Source organism: Muscardinus avellanarius (assembly GCF_963383645.1).
Source record: "Muscardinus avellanarius genome assembly, chromosome: 17".
NCBI lineage: Eukaryota > Metazoa > Chordata > Mammalia > Rodentia > Gliridae > Muscardinus > Muscardinus avellanarius.
In genome coordinates this window covers 26,197,073-26,211,793 of record NC_137803.1, presented here as the reverse complement: position 1 = coordinate 26,211,793, position 14,721 = coordinate 26,197,073, and the positions used below count along the sequence as shown (strand labels likewise).

The window sequence follows — 14,721 nt, the reverse complement described above, 5'->3', positions numbered from 1 at the left end:
GAAGAGGATCCCCACGCCACATAATTGTCAAAATGACCAATGTGGAAGCCAAGCAGAGAATCTTAAAGGCAACAAAAGCAAAGGGCCAAGTGACATTCAGAGACAAACCAATTAGAATCACTCCAGACTTCCCAAACCAAGTCATGAGAGCCAGAAGGGCTTGGAGTAACATATTCCAAACTCTGAAAGAAAACAACTTCCAGCCAAAAATTTCCTACCCAGCAAAACTTTCTCTCAAATTAGAAGGAGAAATAAGAAGCTTCCATGACAAACAGAAACTGAAGGAATTTATGTCTTCAAAACCAGCACTAGAGAAAATACTCAAAGAGATTAACTACAAAGAAGAAATAGGTAACACACTCCAGAACTAGAGAAACAAGATTTTCCATCCAACAAACAACTAAGATTGGTTATCTGTGGAGATTCATTATTTATGTTAGTCTTTTACCTATCTCTAAAGGGTATTGTTTGCCTTTATTGTTGTTAATTTCTAGGATTCCTAGTTGGAATATTAATACACCTTCAGATATAGCATTTGGAAATATTTTATCCCATTCTATTAGTAACTGTTAACTCTGTTTACATTGTCTTTGGATATACAATTTTTTTTTAGGGAGTTTGTATACTCCTCTGTTGCCTGTGCCTTTGAAATCATAACCAAGAAATCACTGCCAATTTCAATGTTGTGAGGTTTAATGACCCAGATTTTCTCCTAAAAGTTTATAGTCTTAAGATTTATATTTAGGTCTATTATCTATTTTGAGTTAATATTTGTATATGGGATTAGGTAAGGGTCCAATTTTATTCTTTTCCATGTAATTATTATTTTTTAACAATATTTAGTTAAAAGATTAATATTCCCACCACCAAATGTTCGTGGAAACCTTGTCAAAAATAACTTGACAATATAAGGAAGAATTTAGCTTTAGGCTTTTATTTAACTCCAATGGTTTATAGATCTGCCTTTAGAATAGTACTACACTGTTTCAATTATTGTAGCTTTATATGGTTTGAAATCAGAAAATATATATCTTCTAGCTTTGTTCTTTTTCAAGATCGTTTTGGGTACCTAGAGTCCATATTCCATATTAGGATAGATTTTTTTCTGAAAAATAAATATATAAATATATGATAGTTTCACCTAAAAAATAGAAAAAAAAGTATTCTCTGGTAAGAAAGAAAGCAAAAAGAAATATTGAAATGTTATCTTTAAGTCATCAAAAGCTTGGTATCAGACAAATGAAACTGTTATGTGAGATTATCATTTTTAATTTTAGATAAATTGCCATAATACTAGATGTCAACTACTAAGCCAAGCATGGGAGGGAGGGATAGGGAGAGAATGGGGTGGGGATTGGGTGGGGGCTGACTGGGAAAAGTGTGCATGTATGTCTACAAAAGTATGTATCCTACTATGATGTATGAATACAGTGCACCAATAAAAATAAATAAATTTAAAAAAAAATAAAAAATAAAATAAAAAATAATTTGAAGGAAGAAACCCATGCTTTATTCCCTCTCAGTCACATTTTCCATAATCATTTACCTTGTTGTTTTGTTTTGTTTTGTTTGGCACTAGAAAATGAGCCTTGGGAGCCAGGCGTGGTGGCGCACTCCTGTAATTCCCAGCATTTGGGAGGCTAAGACATGAGGATCACGCAGACAGCCTCAGCTACTTAGTGGGGCCCTTTGCAACTCTGTGGGATCCTATTTTAAAGAATAAAAAATAGGAAAATAGGGCCAGGGGTGTGGCTCAGAGATAGAATGGCCCCTGCATTCCATCCCCAGTACCACAAAAAAAAAAAAAAAGGAAGAAGTTGAACTCAAAGGCATTCTACTTCTGAACTACACCTCCAGCCCTATTTTATTTTGAAATGGGGATTCAATAAGTTATAGAGGGCCTCACGAAGTTACTGAGGCTGGTCTTGAACCTGCAATCCTCCTGTCTCAGTCTCTTAAGTACTGAGATTACAGATGTGGACCACCACGCCCAGTTGATCGCTTACTTTTTTTTTTTTTTTTATGGTACTGGGGATGGAACTCAGGGGCATTCTGCCTCTGAGCTACACCCTCAGCCCTTATTTTATTTTTTGGTCTTTTATTTTTTGAAACAGGGTCTCACTGAGTTGCGAAGGGCCTTGCTAAGTAACTGAGGCTGTCCGTGAACCGCGATCCTCTGGTCTCAGCCTCCCCAGTGCTGGGATTATAAACATGCACCACCTCGCCTGGCCGATGTTGACATTGCTTACTTTTGACATTGCTTACTTTTAACTAATGAAATTAAATTGCTAAATTTTATATAAAAACAAAAACAACTCATCCACTCACTATACAATTCCAGCTCTGCCTCTTGAACTTCCCTCAAAAAACAACCTGCCCCAGTCTCTGGGGCCACTCTCAGTGCAGAAAAGCAGGAGGTGAAGCCCCACTGCCAAGGCAGCCAAAGCACGCTGGCCAGTGGAAAAACCGACTCGTTTCAAAGAAGGGAGGGAGATTTACCTCCACTGAGTTTAGCAAAACAAAAATGCCATGAATTTTAAGCGTAATTCCAAAAAAAGCTTCAAAAATGTTTTAAGCCATTGGAGAATGGGAAGAAAATTGGTTGTGTTAAAAGTACAATTACAGCTTTTTAAAATTACTTCCACAAACTTCCTCTTACATGGTCTTGTTTGTTTTATCTTTCATAAGTTAGCTGCCCTTTTCAATTGTTTGGGCTCCTTGGCTCTCCACTCACCGACCCCGGGAGGCACGCAGAGCCTGCCAAGCATCAGTCCCAGTAGAGGGTTCAGAGTTGCTTAAGGACATCCAAATGTAAGTAAGTCTTTTGGTTTGGGTTCATTTTCTCTGGAAGGGCATCCTCTAGCCTTCTGGTGGAAAGAGAAATCCTGGTGCCAGCATCCTAGCAGCCAGGTAAAGACACCTCACTTTCCCACAGGCAACCTTTCCACTCACCCCACGCTCAGGAGGCCAAGCTCAGCAAGGAGGCTAACAGGTTCAGCCTCTGCAGAACACACGGCTCCCACATTACACGGGGGGGGGGGGGGGGGGGGGCTGCTCTCAGCCGTGGGGCCTCCGGCTGCTGCTCTCAGGCAGGCCGATCACCTGGCTGGCTCTGAGCCGCTTGGTGTTTCCAATCCCACACTTCTTCAGGGTTATGGGGCAAGAACTGGCTTCAGTCTGGTATTCTCCAACCCCAAAGGCATTTAGCATTTAGTTTTCGGTTTTCAGCAATCAGTTAAGTGCTTCATTAGTCAATTCTCCAACTTCCCAAGTGTTACTAACATTGAGTTTCTCTCTCCTCTTTATATTATTATTATTATTATTATTATTATTATTATTATTATTATTATTAGTTTTTTTGAAGGTCTAGGGATGGATCCAAGCTACACCCCCTGCCATATTTTTTATTCTTTATTTTGAAACAGGGTCTTACTGAGCTGTGGAGGGCCTCACTAAGTAGCTGAGGCTGTCCATGAACCGCGATCCTCAGGTCTCAGCCTCCAGAATGCTAGGATTACAAAGCGTGCGCCCCCACGCCCGGCTTCTCTCCTCTTTAACTTAGTAAATTAATTAGGTTTTATTGTTGGTGGTGGTGGGGGGCTTTTTTTTTGGGGGGGGGTTATTTGTTGGTTGGTTGGTTGGTACTGGGAATTGAACCCAGGGGCATTCTACCTCCGAGCTACACCCCCAGCCCTATTTTTTATTTTGATACAGGTTCTGGAATTGCTGAGGCTAGCCTCCAACCTGCAATCCTACTCTCAGCCTCCCCAGTACTAGGATTACAGGCATGTGCCACTGTGCACATGAATGCACTTCAACCGAAAGGAATTTTAAAAATCACATTTATTTTGTAGTACTTGCTCTCAGCCTTAGTTGATTAAACATGCATATTTATCTTTGCTATCTCTCCAAATTCCAATAAATCACTTCAGAAGCAAATAGAAAACCATTTCCGATGTGGGATCTCAGTTTAAGACCAAATACAAGGGACGTCCTCAAATAGAGAAGGAAGCCAGCCATCAGACGCCGCTGTGGACACAAACAGCAGACTGAGACCTCTGGAGATCTAAAGTGTCAGATGAGATGAGAGACACATGAAACAGATATCAGCATTACCTTGACAAAAGTGCAGCACAACACCCGAAGAGGAGAAGAAACCCGCACTGAAGGCAAAGGGAAAACAGAAACGATTTTGGAGCACTTCACAGTTTTGCCTAGGGCTGGCTTTGTTCCCTTTGACTAATTCTCAGAGACCTGGAATAGTGGAAAGAGCTATCCCCATTTAATGATATAAATTCTAACAATCTGTTACCGCATCATACGTGGCCCCTGGGAAAATGTTCAAATACAAAATCCTCACGAATTTAGATTGTAACCCTAGAGCTTACCGACAGTCAGCACTCTCCTAAAGACTGCTTCACTAAGAATGCCAGCGATATCCATGTGACCACAGCAGCATCAACAATGGATTGGAATCGAGAAAAAACACTGCTGGGCACTGTAGTAAGCCAGCATGCCTGAGATGCCTCGGTCAGCTCTGCTCAACTATTTGCAGATGCTTCTCTGCTTATGTAAATTCAACCTTCGAACAACCTGGACCACCACATGTTACCTACCCCTCGGCAGCCTCCCACAGCCCTAACTCAGAGGACCATGAACGGTGATGGGTGCTTACAGCTACGGCAGGGTGAGGTCCACTTTTCCTCGCTCACTAGCACTGGGTCATCATACAACGTTATTGCACTATTATAAATTCTAAGAGAAGTAGAGAATCTAAAAAGGATTTAAGTTAGTGACGAGAAGTAGAAATCTCAAACCAACAACATGTAAAACTGAGATGAAAATAACTGCATATGCCAAAACCAGTCTCCAACCTTACAAAGATATCTAGTGGACTTAGCCGGTGAACTGACAATGAGCCTAATGATAAATAAAACAAAAGATTAAGCATCATGTACAAAATCCCAAATTGGTAAATCCATATGAAAAAAGGAGACAGGCATGGTGGCACACACCTCTAGTCCCAGTACCTGGGGGGAGCTGAGATAGGAGGATCCCAGTTTCAAGGGCAGCTTCAGCAACTGAGAAATATCCTCAGCAACTTAGTGAGATTCTACTTTGAAATAAAGTCTGGGGATACAACTAGAAGGTAGAACATCCCTGAGCTCAATCCCCAGTACAAAAGAAGGAGACAATCTGTCAGTATGTAGACAGAATAACCAGTCATCAGACCACACAGATGGCTTTTCCAATGTGACAACCATCTAGATAATGTGGTCTACAGTTGAGAAAGTGTCATTTTTACAATGTCCCTACATTAAGTATCCTAAGGTGTACAACAAAAAGCCATGCTTCTCACCAGGCATGGTGGCACATGCTTATAATCCCAGTACTTGGGAGGCTGAGACAGGAGGATTTCAAGTTCGCAGCCAGGCTCAGCAACTTAGGCCCTCTGCAACTTAGTGAGAACCTGTTTCAATATTTAAGAAATAGGACCAGGGCTGCAGCTGAGAGACAGAATTTCTGTGCTTTCAATCCCCAGTACCCCAAGGAAAAGCTTCTCAAGCTTGGATAACAGCAGGTGACAGAGGGGCAAAGAGGATATTTAGGAAGGCTATTTGGCCCCAAAATAAATAGAATCTAACTTTCAAGTACATCATTTTACTCAGTGTTAAGAAATAAAAAAAATAATTTTATAATAAAAATGACACCATGGTTCAGAGCACCATATGCATAATTCCTAGGAGAGAATATAATGCCAAATGTTGAGTTTCTAAGTGTTGGTTGGACAGTGCTCTTAGGCCTGGGAGGATGAATATGCCCTCCATCCATGCTGTTAAAACTTCATGGGAAGGTTCGCCACTCACCAAGTAACTCAACTACAATTCACTATTGTTTAGTACTTTTGGTAAAACAAACATGAAAGTTAGTATTAACAAAAATAATACATGCAAGTCACAATTTTCACTAAAAGGCTGTTTGAAACATCAGTATAGCCAGGCGTGGTGGCACACGCTTGTCATCCCCACGCTTGGGAGGCGGAGACAGGAGAATCGCACAGGTTCGAAGCCAGCCTTGCTGGCTTAAGAGACCCTATTTCCAAATAAAATGTAAAATAGGTCTGGGAGTGTAGCCCAGAGGTAGAAGGGTTCCATCCCCAGTACCACCAAAAAAAAAAAAAAAAAATCAATCAGTACAGTTAAGAAATACAGAAGGCTACCAGAAGTGGTGGCACATGCCTGTAATCCCAGCACTTGTGAGGCTGAAACACAAGGATCACATGTTTGAGGCCAGCCTTAAAAAAGTAAGACCCTGTTTCCAAAGAGAACATAAAACGTGCTGAAGTAGTATAGCTCAGAGGTAGAAGCCCCTGGGTTCTACCCTCAGTATCAAAAAGAAGGGGAAAAAAATATAGAAGGCTAGTCATCAAAACAGTAAATTACACATATCTATCTCATAAAACTCAAAATCAAGTCCAAAGTGGTGGCACACACTTTTAATCCCAGGACTTTGGAGGTTAGACAGGAGGATTACAGGTTCCCAGCCAGCCCTGGCTACTCAGTGAGGTCCTCCTCAATTTAATGAAACTGTTTCAAAATAAAGAATAGGGCTGGGAGTGTAGCTCAGAGAATGCCCCTGGGTTCAATCAACAGTACTGTTAAAAAAAAAAAAAACTCAAAATCAATGCATGAGATTCAAGCTCTAAAATTCAATACTGAATGATAAACAGTAATTTTGAAAGATGATGGAGTGGTTTAGAGATAAATTACATTAATTTAACTTTACATAATTCTCATAAACATTCCCTCCTAGAAAAAAAAGTTACTAACATTCAAAACTTCAAAATTCTGCAAAATGTTTCTTACATCCATTTAGTTCATTTCCTCAAAGTCCTCCATTAAGTCCATGACTGTAATACAGAGTTATGTTAGAGAACATTAGCAGCTGATCCAGAAAGAGGATCAAGACTAGCAGAAAATCTAGCTACAATCAAAAGTAATTTGGAAGATCTTGATTTCATTATGTCCTTTTCTTCATAGTGAGTGAGAGAAAAATACATGGGAAATGTATTTATGACCAAATTAGGGGGAGAAAGAGGACATCTCTGCTATTTCAGTACCACAAATAGAACCTGGAGCTAAAAAGATCTTTTATTTGGTGAATCTGCTCCATTGCTGACCATCCAGGACGGTGCTGTGTGCTTCCAATACCCCACCTCCCTTTTCCAAGGTAGCATCATACAACTTCAATAAAATCTGGCTGCATGCCATCCTTAGAACAAAGCCTGAGGTGTGCAGCAAGAGACACTTGAGTGGAGAGCAGAGAATTCAAGGGAGGAGCATTTATTTGGCCTGTAACTGAACCGGGAAGTTGCTTCCCAAGAGTGACAAAATTAAAGATTTTCATCAAAAGGAAATACACATGAAGGAGTCCAAGATACCTGGCGCTCCCACAATTATAATATGGACACACACACACACACACACACACACACACACACACACCCCACATGCGCACACACATACACAATCCAGACCTGCCTTTGGTTTTAAAAATAAAAATTCATGATCATTATATTTCAGTCACTCTTTATAGAACTTATTCTTTACTTAATGATAACATGGTATATTGTTTGAAATTTAACTTTTTAACAGCAAAGAGAATTTTAGTTATTTCTCTCTCTCTCTCTCTCTCTCTCTCTCTCTCTCTCTCTCTCTCTCTCTCTCTGGCCTTTTTCTCCTCCTTCTATCTCCTACTCTCCAAAGTTAAGAAAATAGCAATTGGTATCAACTCTGTTATATTAAATGAAGAATAGCTCCCTGAAGAGCTCATGAGTTGGTGTTTGGAGTTGATTGAGTCATGAGGGCTGTAGTCCCAGCAGTGAATAAATCTGCTGTAATGGACCATCAGGGGGTGGCTAGGCTGGGAGAGTGTGGTGGAGAAGGTGGGTCCCTGGGGTGCTGGCTTGGGGATCACATAACGGCTCCTCCTCCCCGTGACCTCTCTCTTGCTTCCAGCCTCCATGATGTGAGGAGCACAGCTCTTGTGCCCCCCTTTCTTTGCTCCCCACCACCATCCCCTGAGATCCAAGGCCTCCAGCCTCACATGGACTGAACACAAAACTGTAAGAAAATAAATCTTCTTTCCTCTAAATGACATGGTCAGTCTTTTAGATTATAGCTGTAAGAATGCTGACAGATACAAAGTCAAAACTGGATGAAACAATAAATAATTCCCCATGGAATAGGTCTTTTGAATAAAAGGATTAATGAAAAATTACAACGAATAAAACTGCTAAGCTGGGCGTGGTGGCGCAAGCTTGTAATCCCAGCATTCGGGAGGCTGAGACCAGAGGATCGCAATTCAGGGACAGCCTCAGCTACTTCGTGAGGCCCTCTGCAACTCAGTGAGACCTGGTTTCAAAATAAAGAATGAAAAAATAGGGCAGAGGCTATAGCACGGAGGTTGAATGCCCCTGGATTCCATCCCCAGACCCGCAAAAAATAAAAATAAAATAAATAAAATAAAACTGCTAGCCGGGCGTGGTGGCGCACGCTTATAATCCCCGCGCTTGGGAGGCTGAGACAGGAGGATCACACAGGTTCGAAGCCAGCCTCAGGTACTTAGTGAGGCTCTCAGCAACTTAGTGAGGCCCTGTTTCCAAATAAAATAGAAAATAGATCTGGGAGAATAGCCTGGAGGTAAAAAGTCTCTGGGGTTCCACCCCCAGTACCAAAAAAAAATAATAATAAAAAAACCTGCTAAAATATGCTTGCTTTGTTCAATAATAACATCCTATGTAAAGTTATTACATTCTTGCTATGAAATGAAGAATAGCTTCAAAAGAAGAGTAGAGCCAGGTATGATGGCACATGCCTAAAATCCTGGTACTTGGAAGGCTGAGACAGAAGGATCAGAGGTTCAAGGGCAGCCTCAGCAACATAAGAAAGGCTGGAGATGCACCTCAAGGTAGAATGCCCATGGGTTCAATCATCAGTGCCAAAAATAAAATAGAGGCAGAAAAGGAAGAAAAGTGAACATGTCATGAGTAGCTGGCCCCCAAACAGCCAATTACATCATTTGTTCGGAAAGAAGCTTTAAAGCACTAAACAAAACTTAATTTGACATTTTAAAATTCAGAAGTCTCTCAGGAAAAACGCTGAACAAAATAAACTCAACCTGTTTTCCCACTATCATTAGTGAAGAAGAAAGCTTTTCCACCTAAGCAGAAAACAAAAGATCACTGCAAACTTGTTTAAATACAAACTCGACTTTGCTCATCCATGTGCATACTGGAGAGACACTGTATAAGTAAGTACTGGCAAAACTAATGCAGTCTACAAACTTCTGACAAAACAAAATAAAATGTTTTTGCCAGCTGAATGTCCTATACACCTTGTGCATAGGACTACTATGAACAAAGTGGTTTCCTTATCTGTGACATCCACCACCTTTCTCCTCAACACCTGCAGAAACACTTATGAGACTCTGACTTCATAAAAAGGGAAGGATAATATCTTATATGCATGCCTATTAATGGCTAGCAAGGCAGCCAACCACAGAAATGATGTTAAAGTATTAGAAGCCTGCAACATCAGACTTCCAAAGTCTTAGTCAAGAAGTATATCCTTCTCAATGTAGAAATACACTTAGGATGACAGTAGAGAAAAATATTATAATAAAACAGAAATTTATATTCTATTTCTCCAAAACTATTTCATGAACTTACAGAGGCCATACGGACACTTAAAAATTAAATGAAGTAGGCCGGGCATGGTGGCGCACGCTTGTAATCCCTGCGCTTGGGAGGCAGAGACAGGAGGATCGCACAGGTTCGAAGCCAGTCACGCTGGCATAAGAGACCCTGTTTCAAAAATATAAAATAGGTCTGGGAGTATAGCCTGGAGGTAGAAGGGCTTCCAGGAACCCCAGTACCACCAAAAAAACCCCAAAAAAACAAAACACAAAAACAAAAATAAATAAATAAATAAATAGCCGGGCGTGGTGGCGCACGCTTGTAATCCCCGCACTTGGGAGGCAGAGACAGGAGGATCGCGCAGGTTCGAAGCTAGCCCCGCACGCTGGCTTAGGAGACCCTGTTTCCAAATAAAAATGCAAAAATAGGTCTGGGAGTGTAGCCCGGAGGTAGAAGGGCTTCCAGGAACCCCAGTACCACCATAAATAAATAAATAAATAAATAAATAAATAAATAAATAAATAAATAAATAAAATGAACTAGGTGTGGTGCTGCATGCCTATAATCCTAGTACTTGGGGAGATGAAAAAAGAGGATCCCAGGTTCAAGACCAGCCTCAGTAATGTAGCGAGATTCTCAGCAACATAGCAAGACCCTGTTCCAAACTAAAAAGGGTTGAGTGTGTATTTCAGAGGTAGAATGCACATGGATTCAATCCTCAGTACCACACACAAACACAAGGATGGACTGGCTATCCTGAGTTGTCTGATGGGATATGTAGAAAATCCCTCTGCTTTCACATAATAAATGGGGTCTCAGAAGAGAAAAGGAATGAATACTCATGGTCACCCTACTATCCTGAGGTGGAAGTAAGCTGCTATTCTATTGTGCCATGTCTTTTCATTTGTCTGGAATGTAACATAATTCCCTAAAATACTTTAATGACAATAACTAGAATTTCTGTGCAATTTTTGCCATCTAAATATTTTAAGAAGTGCCTGAGTACATTAAGTTTCCACAGAACCTTTTCCATATCCCCACAAAGTTTTTTTTTTTTTTTTTTTTTTTTTTTTTGGTGGGTCTGGGGATGGAACCCAGGGGCTTTTGACCCCCGAGCTATACCCCCTGCCCTATTTTTTATTCTTTATTTTGAAACCGGGTCTCACTGAGTTGCAGAGGGCCTCACTAAGTAGCTGAGGCTGTCCGCGAACCGCGATCCTCCAGGTCTCAACCTCCAGCTTGTAATGCTGGGATTACAAGCGTGCGCCACCACGCCCGGCTTCCCACAAAGTTTTTTTGTGTTGTCTGTTTTGTTTTGTGGTACCAGGGATGGAACCCAGAGGCATTCTACCTCCGAGTAACATCCCTAGACCTAATTTTTATTCTTTACTTTGAAACAAGGTTTCTCACTAAGTTGTGGAGGGCCTCACAAGTTGCCAACACTGCCTGAGAACTTGTGATCTTCCTGTCTCAGCCTCCCAAGTACTGGATTACAAGCCTGTGCCATCATGCCCAGCTACAGTTTGTTTTAATTATAGAATTTGGGAAATATTTCACAAATGGACATGGATATATTAAAAATCAGTACACTGATTTTAACCTGGGTAAATCCTTTCTGTAACTGTTTCCCTCTGTCAACACTGGACTTTGACATTTAAAAACAGATACATATTAGGAGCCACAGTGAAGAGAAATCACTCCTGGGTGTATGCAAGTGCGATTAATCACATAGCACACAGGCTTCAGTGAAAAGTATAAACATTGCAAAATTCTCCCCAACAGCCTGCCCCTAGGTATTGGAAATCTTGACTATGATCACAAATGAGCATCATCAGCCCGCTAAGGGCAGAGATATACTTCAAAAACGGAATTCAGAGGAGTGTGTAGTGAGGCATGCCTGTAATCCCAGTATTTGGGAGGCTGAGACAGGAGGGTCACAGTTTTGAGTACAGCCTCAGCAAGTAGTGAGACTCTTAAACTAGCAAGACCCTCTTTCAAAATAAAAATAAAATAAGACTGGGGTTGTAGCTCAGAAGTAGGATGCTCATGAGTTTAATCCCTAGTAACACACACACACACACACACACACACACACACACACACACACACACAGTTTTATAAAACTGTAACCCTATTCTGTTCTTTTAATTTCCAGATTCTAAGTTTTAATGCTAATAAATGAAATACCAGCATTAGATCTTGAAAACTGCAGACCTTCCTAAAAGTAGCCAAAAAAATAAAAATAAATAAGTAAAACCCTCTGCAATATCAGGAAAAAAAGATAAGCTTTCTCTATATCTTCAGAAAGACATTGCAGCATCACAAAACTGAACTTATTAAATAAGAATGTTATTTCTGTTAAGTGGTCCCAAACTCGTGCAGACTCACACTGTCGTTCAGTTTTATGAAAGTGTTCTCTAACTTTGATAGAATCTGTCATTTTTCCTTGGGGGAGGGGATATAATGGGAACTGGACCTAGGGGCATTCTGCTTCTAAGCTGCACCTCCAGACCTTCTTATTTTTTATTCTGAAACAGGACCTAGGTTGCTGAGGCTGGCTTCAAACCCAATCCTCCCATCTCAGTCCCCCGAGTACTGGGATTACAGGCATACGCCATTACTCCAGCTAAAATCTGTAATTCTAACTGGTTATCTCTCTTTAATAATGTATACCCCTAAAAATTATATCTATAATTGAAGTATTTTCTAAAAGGAATCAATACTTGTGAGTTTTATATTTATTTTCCTTCTTTCTTCTTCCACATGAATGGAAGTTAAACAAGAGCCTGGCTCCTACTAGCTTTCTTACTCAAAAATGAAAATGAAAATGACAGGAAAATTGGAATTTTCAAAAATAAAACTTGTATTCCTCAAACTGGAGCCTTATTCATAGCCTTATACATGCTATTCCCAGAACATCTTCAAAAAGCAATATTTACCGTAGCTGCCAGGAGATTTTTCTTCATAAGTAAAATGAAGTTGTAACTCTTCCTCTGTCATCTCACAAATGAACACTTTCAGCAAACAGCAAATAATAAACAAAGCATTATGCGTCTGCCAAATGAAGATGTGGCTGGAAAGGAAAGAGCAAATCACGTAAGAATCAAAATCTAATCACAAACACATCAGCGTGCTTCTAGCCTATGCTTTCTTCATGATTTGCCCACCACTTTGCCCAGCCTACTTGTAACACTAACACAGTATCCATCTTTTAACAGATCACATTAACAGTGATATATGTTGCCTTTCACTTCACCTTTCACTCTGCGTCCTACAGAGCCTACTTAATAAAACCTTTACTACGCCGGGCGTGGTGGCGCACGCTTGTAATCCCCGCGCTTGGGAGGCGGAGACAGGAGGATCATGCTGGTTCGGAGCCAGCCTCGCTGGCTTAAGAGACCCTGTTTCCATATAAAAAAAAAAAAAGTTAAAAAAAATAGGTCTGGGAGTGTAGCCCGTGGGATTGTATCCCGGAGGTAAAAGGGCTTCCAGGAACCCCACTACCACCAAAAATAAAATAAATAAAATAAAACAAAATAAAACCTTTACTGATCCCTGTAAACATGGCTGGTCTTTGTTCTTAACTTCATAGTTAAATTGTCCCATGTAAAGACAATTAAAAGGGAGAAAAATGCCAACAACTCCAAAACATTATGGTAACATAGAAAGATATACACAAATATGTAACCAAAATTTTAAATGAGGCATCACCAGCATCACAGTACAAAAGTTTTTGTGTTTCTATGTTTTGTTTTGCAGTGCTGGGGATTGAACCCAGGGGTATTATACATTGCTACACTTCCAGCCCTTTATATCTTTTATTTTGAAACAGGGTCTCACTAAGTTGCAGAGGGCCTCCTAATTGCTGAAGCTGGTCTTGAACCTGTGATCCTCTGGTCAGCCTCCCAAATACTGGGATTAGAAGCATGCACTACATGCCCAGGTGGTACAAGAGTTTTTATTTGTATCAATGACAATAAACTCATTAAGAAGTTAGAGTTTCAAATTTGTCCCAAATGCTGAAATCAAACAGATTCCAGAATTTATAATCTGACCCCGAATGACTTATAAAATTATACTAAAATTTCTCTTTTATTTTGATAAGGAAAATAACTTCCTTACAAGGGTTTTCTAAGACCACTATCTATTTCCAGTAAATAAAAAGTAATATTCATAGTGTTAAGTATAAAGTGAACACAATGTACTAAGCCAGCTTACTTCTGACATTCTACTGAGAGCTTGAGTTCTTTGGTTCTAGAAAGGAAGACCTTAATCAATGCACCCAGATTTCCTGTTCGGGGATTGTTCTCAACTGAAAGAGAAAAAGAAAAAGGATTCACACTGTTAAAATTAACTGAAATAAAAAAGACTACATCATAACATTTATAAAGCCAAATGTAGAGTTGAAATTGCTCAGTGACCAATTTCACATCTACTTAGATAAATACAAGATTTATTTATATACTCCAGAGAAACTGCTGCTCTTGGTCTTCATTCTAACATCAAAAATAAATTGCAGCACCGGGCGTGGTGGTTCACGCTTGTAATCCGAGTACTTGGGAGGCTGAGACAGGAGGACTGCACTTAGTGAGGCCCTCTGCAACTTAGTGAGACCTTGTTTCAAAATAAAGAATAAAAAGATAGGGCTGGGGGTGTAGCTCAGAGGTAGAATGGCCCTGGGTTCAACCCCTAGTTCCACACACACACACACACACACACAAATTACAAAATGAAAATAACTGAAATAGTACAAGTAGTCACCTTATCTCAGAATCCAAAATGGTAAAAGAAAAATAGAAAGTGTATATGTATGTAAATATATATTTAATTTATACACATATACCTTTCCTTTAGAAAACCAGGTATTTTTTTAGCTAGGCGTGGTGGGGCATTCATGTAATCCCAGTACTTGGGAGGCTGAGACAGAAGAAGCGCAGGTTCGTGGTCAGCCTCAGCTACTTATTGAGGCCCTTTACAATTTAGTGAGACCTTGTTTCAAAGTAAAAAATTAAAAATAGGACTGG

At 40.2% G+C, this 14,721-nt stretch overlaps 1 protein-coding gene across 1 annotated transcript in view; it reads right to left on the bottom strand.

Moving 5' to 3' along the window:
- The window catches only part of DYM (dymeclin), a gene marked incomplete at its 3' end in the record, with an annotated part of 378,817 nt that overhangs the window by 322,980 nt on the left and 41,116 nt on the right, over positions 1-14,721 (bottom strand). Inside the window, exons 3-4 of the mRNA XM_080714686.1 lie at positions 13,916-14,009; positions 12,637-12,770 (exon numbers count right to left, since the gene is read on the bottom strand). Of these exons, the coding sequence (XP_080570812.1) occupies positions 12,637-12,770; positions 13,916-14,009 (228 nt within the window). The remainder of the gene's footprint in view (positions 1-12,636; positions 12,771-13,915; positions 14,010-14,721) is intronic.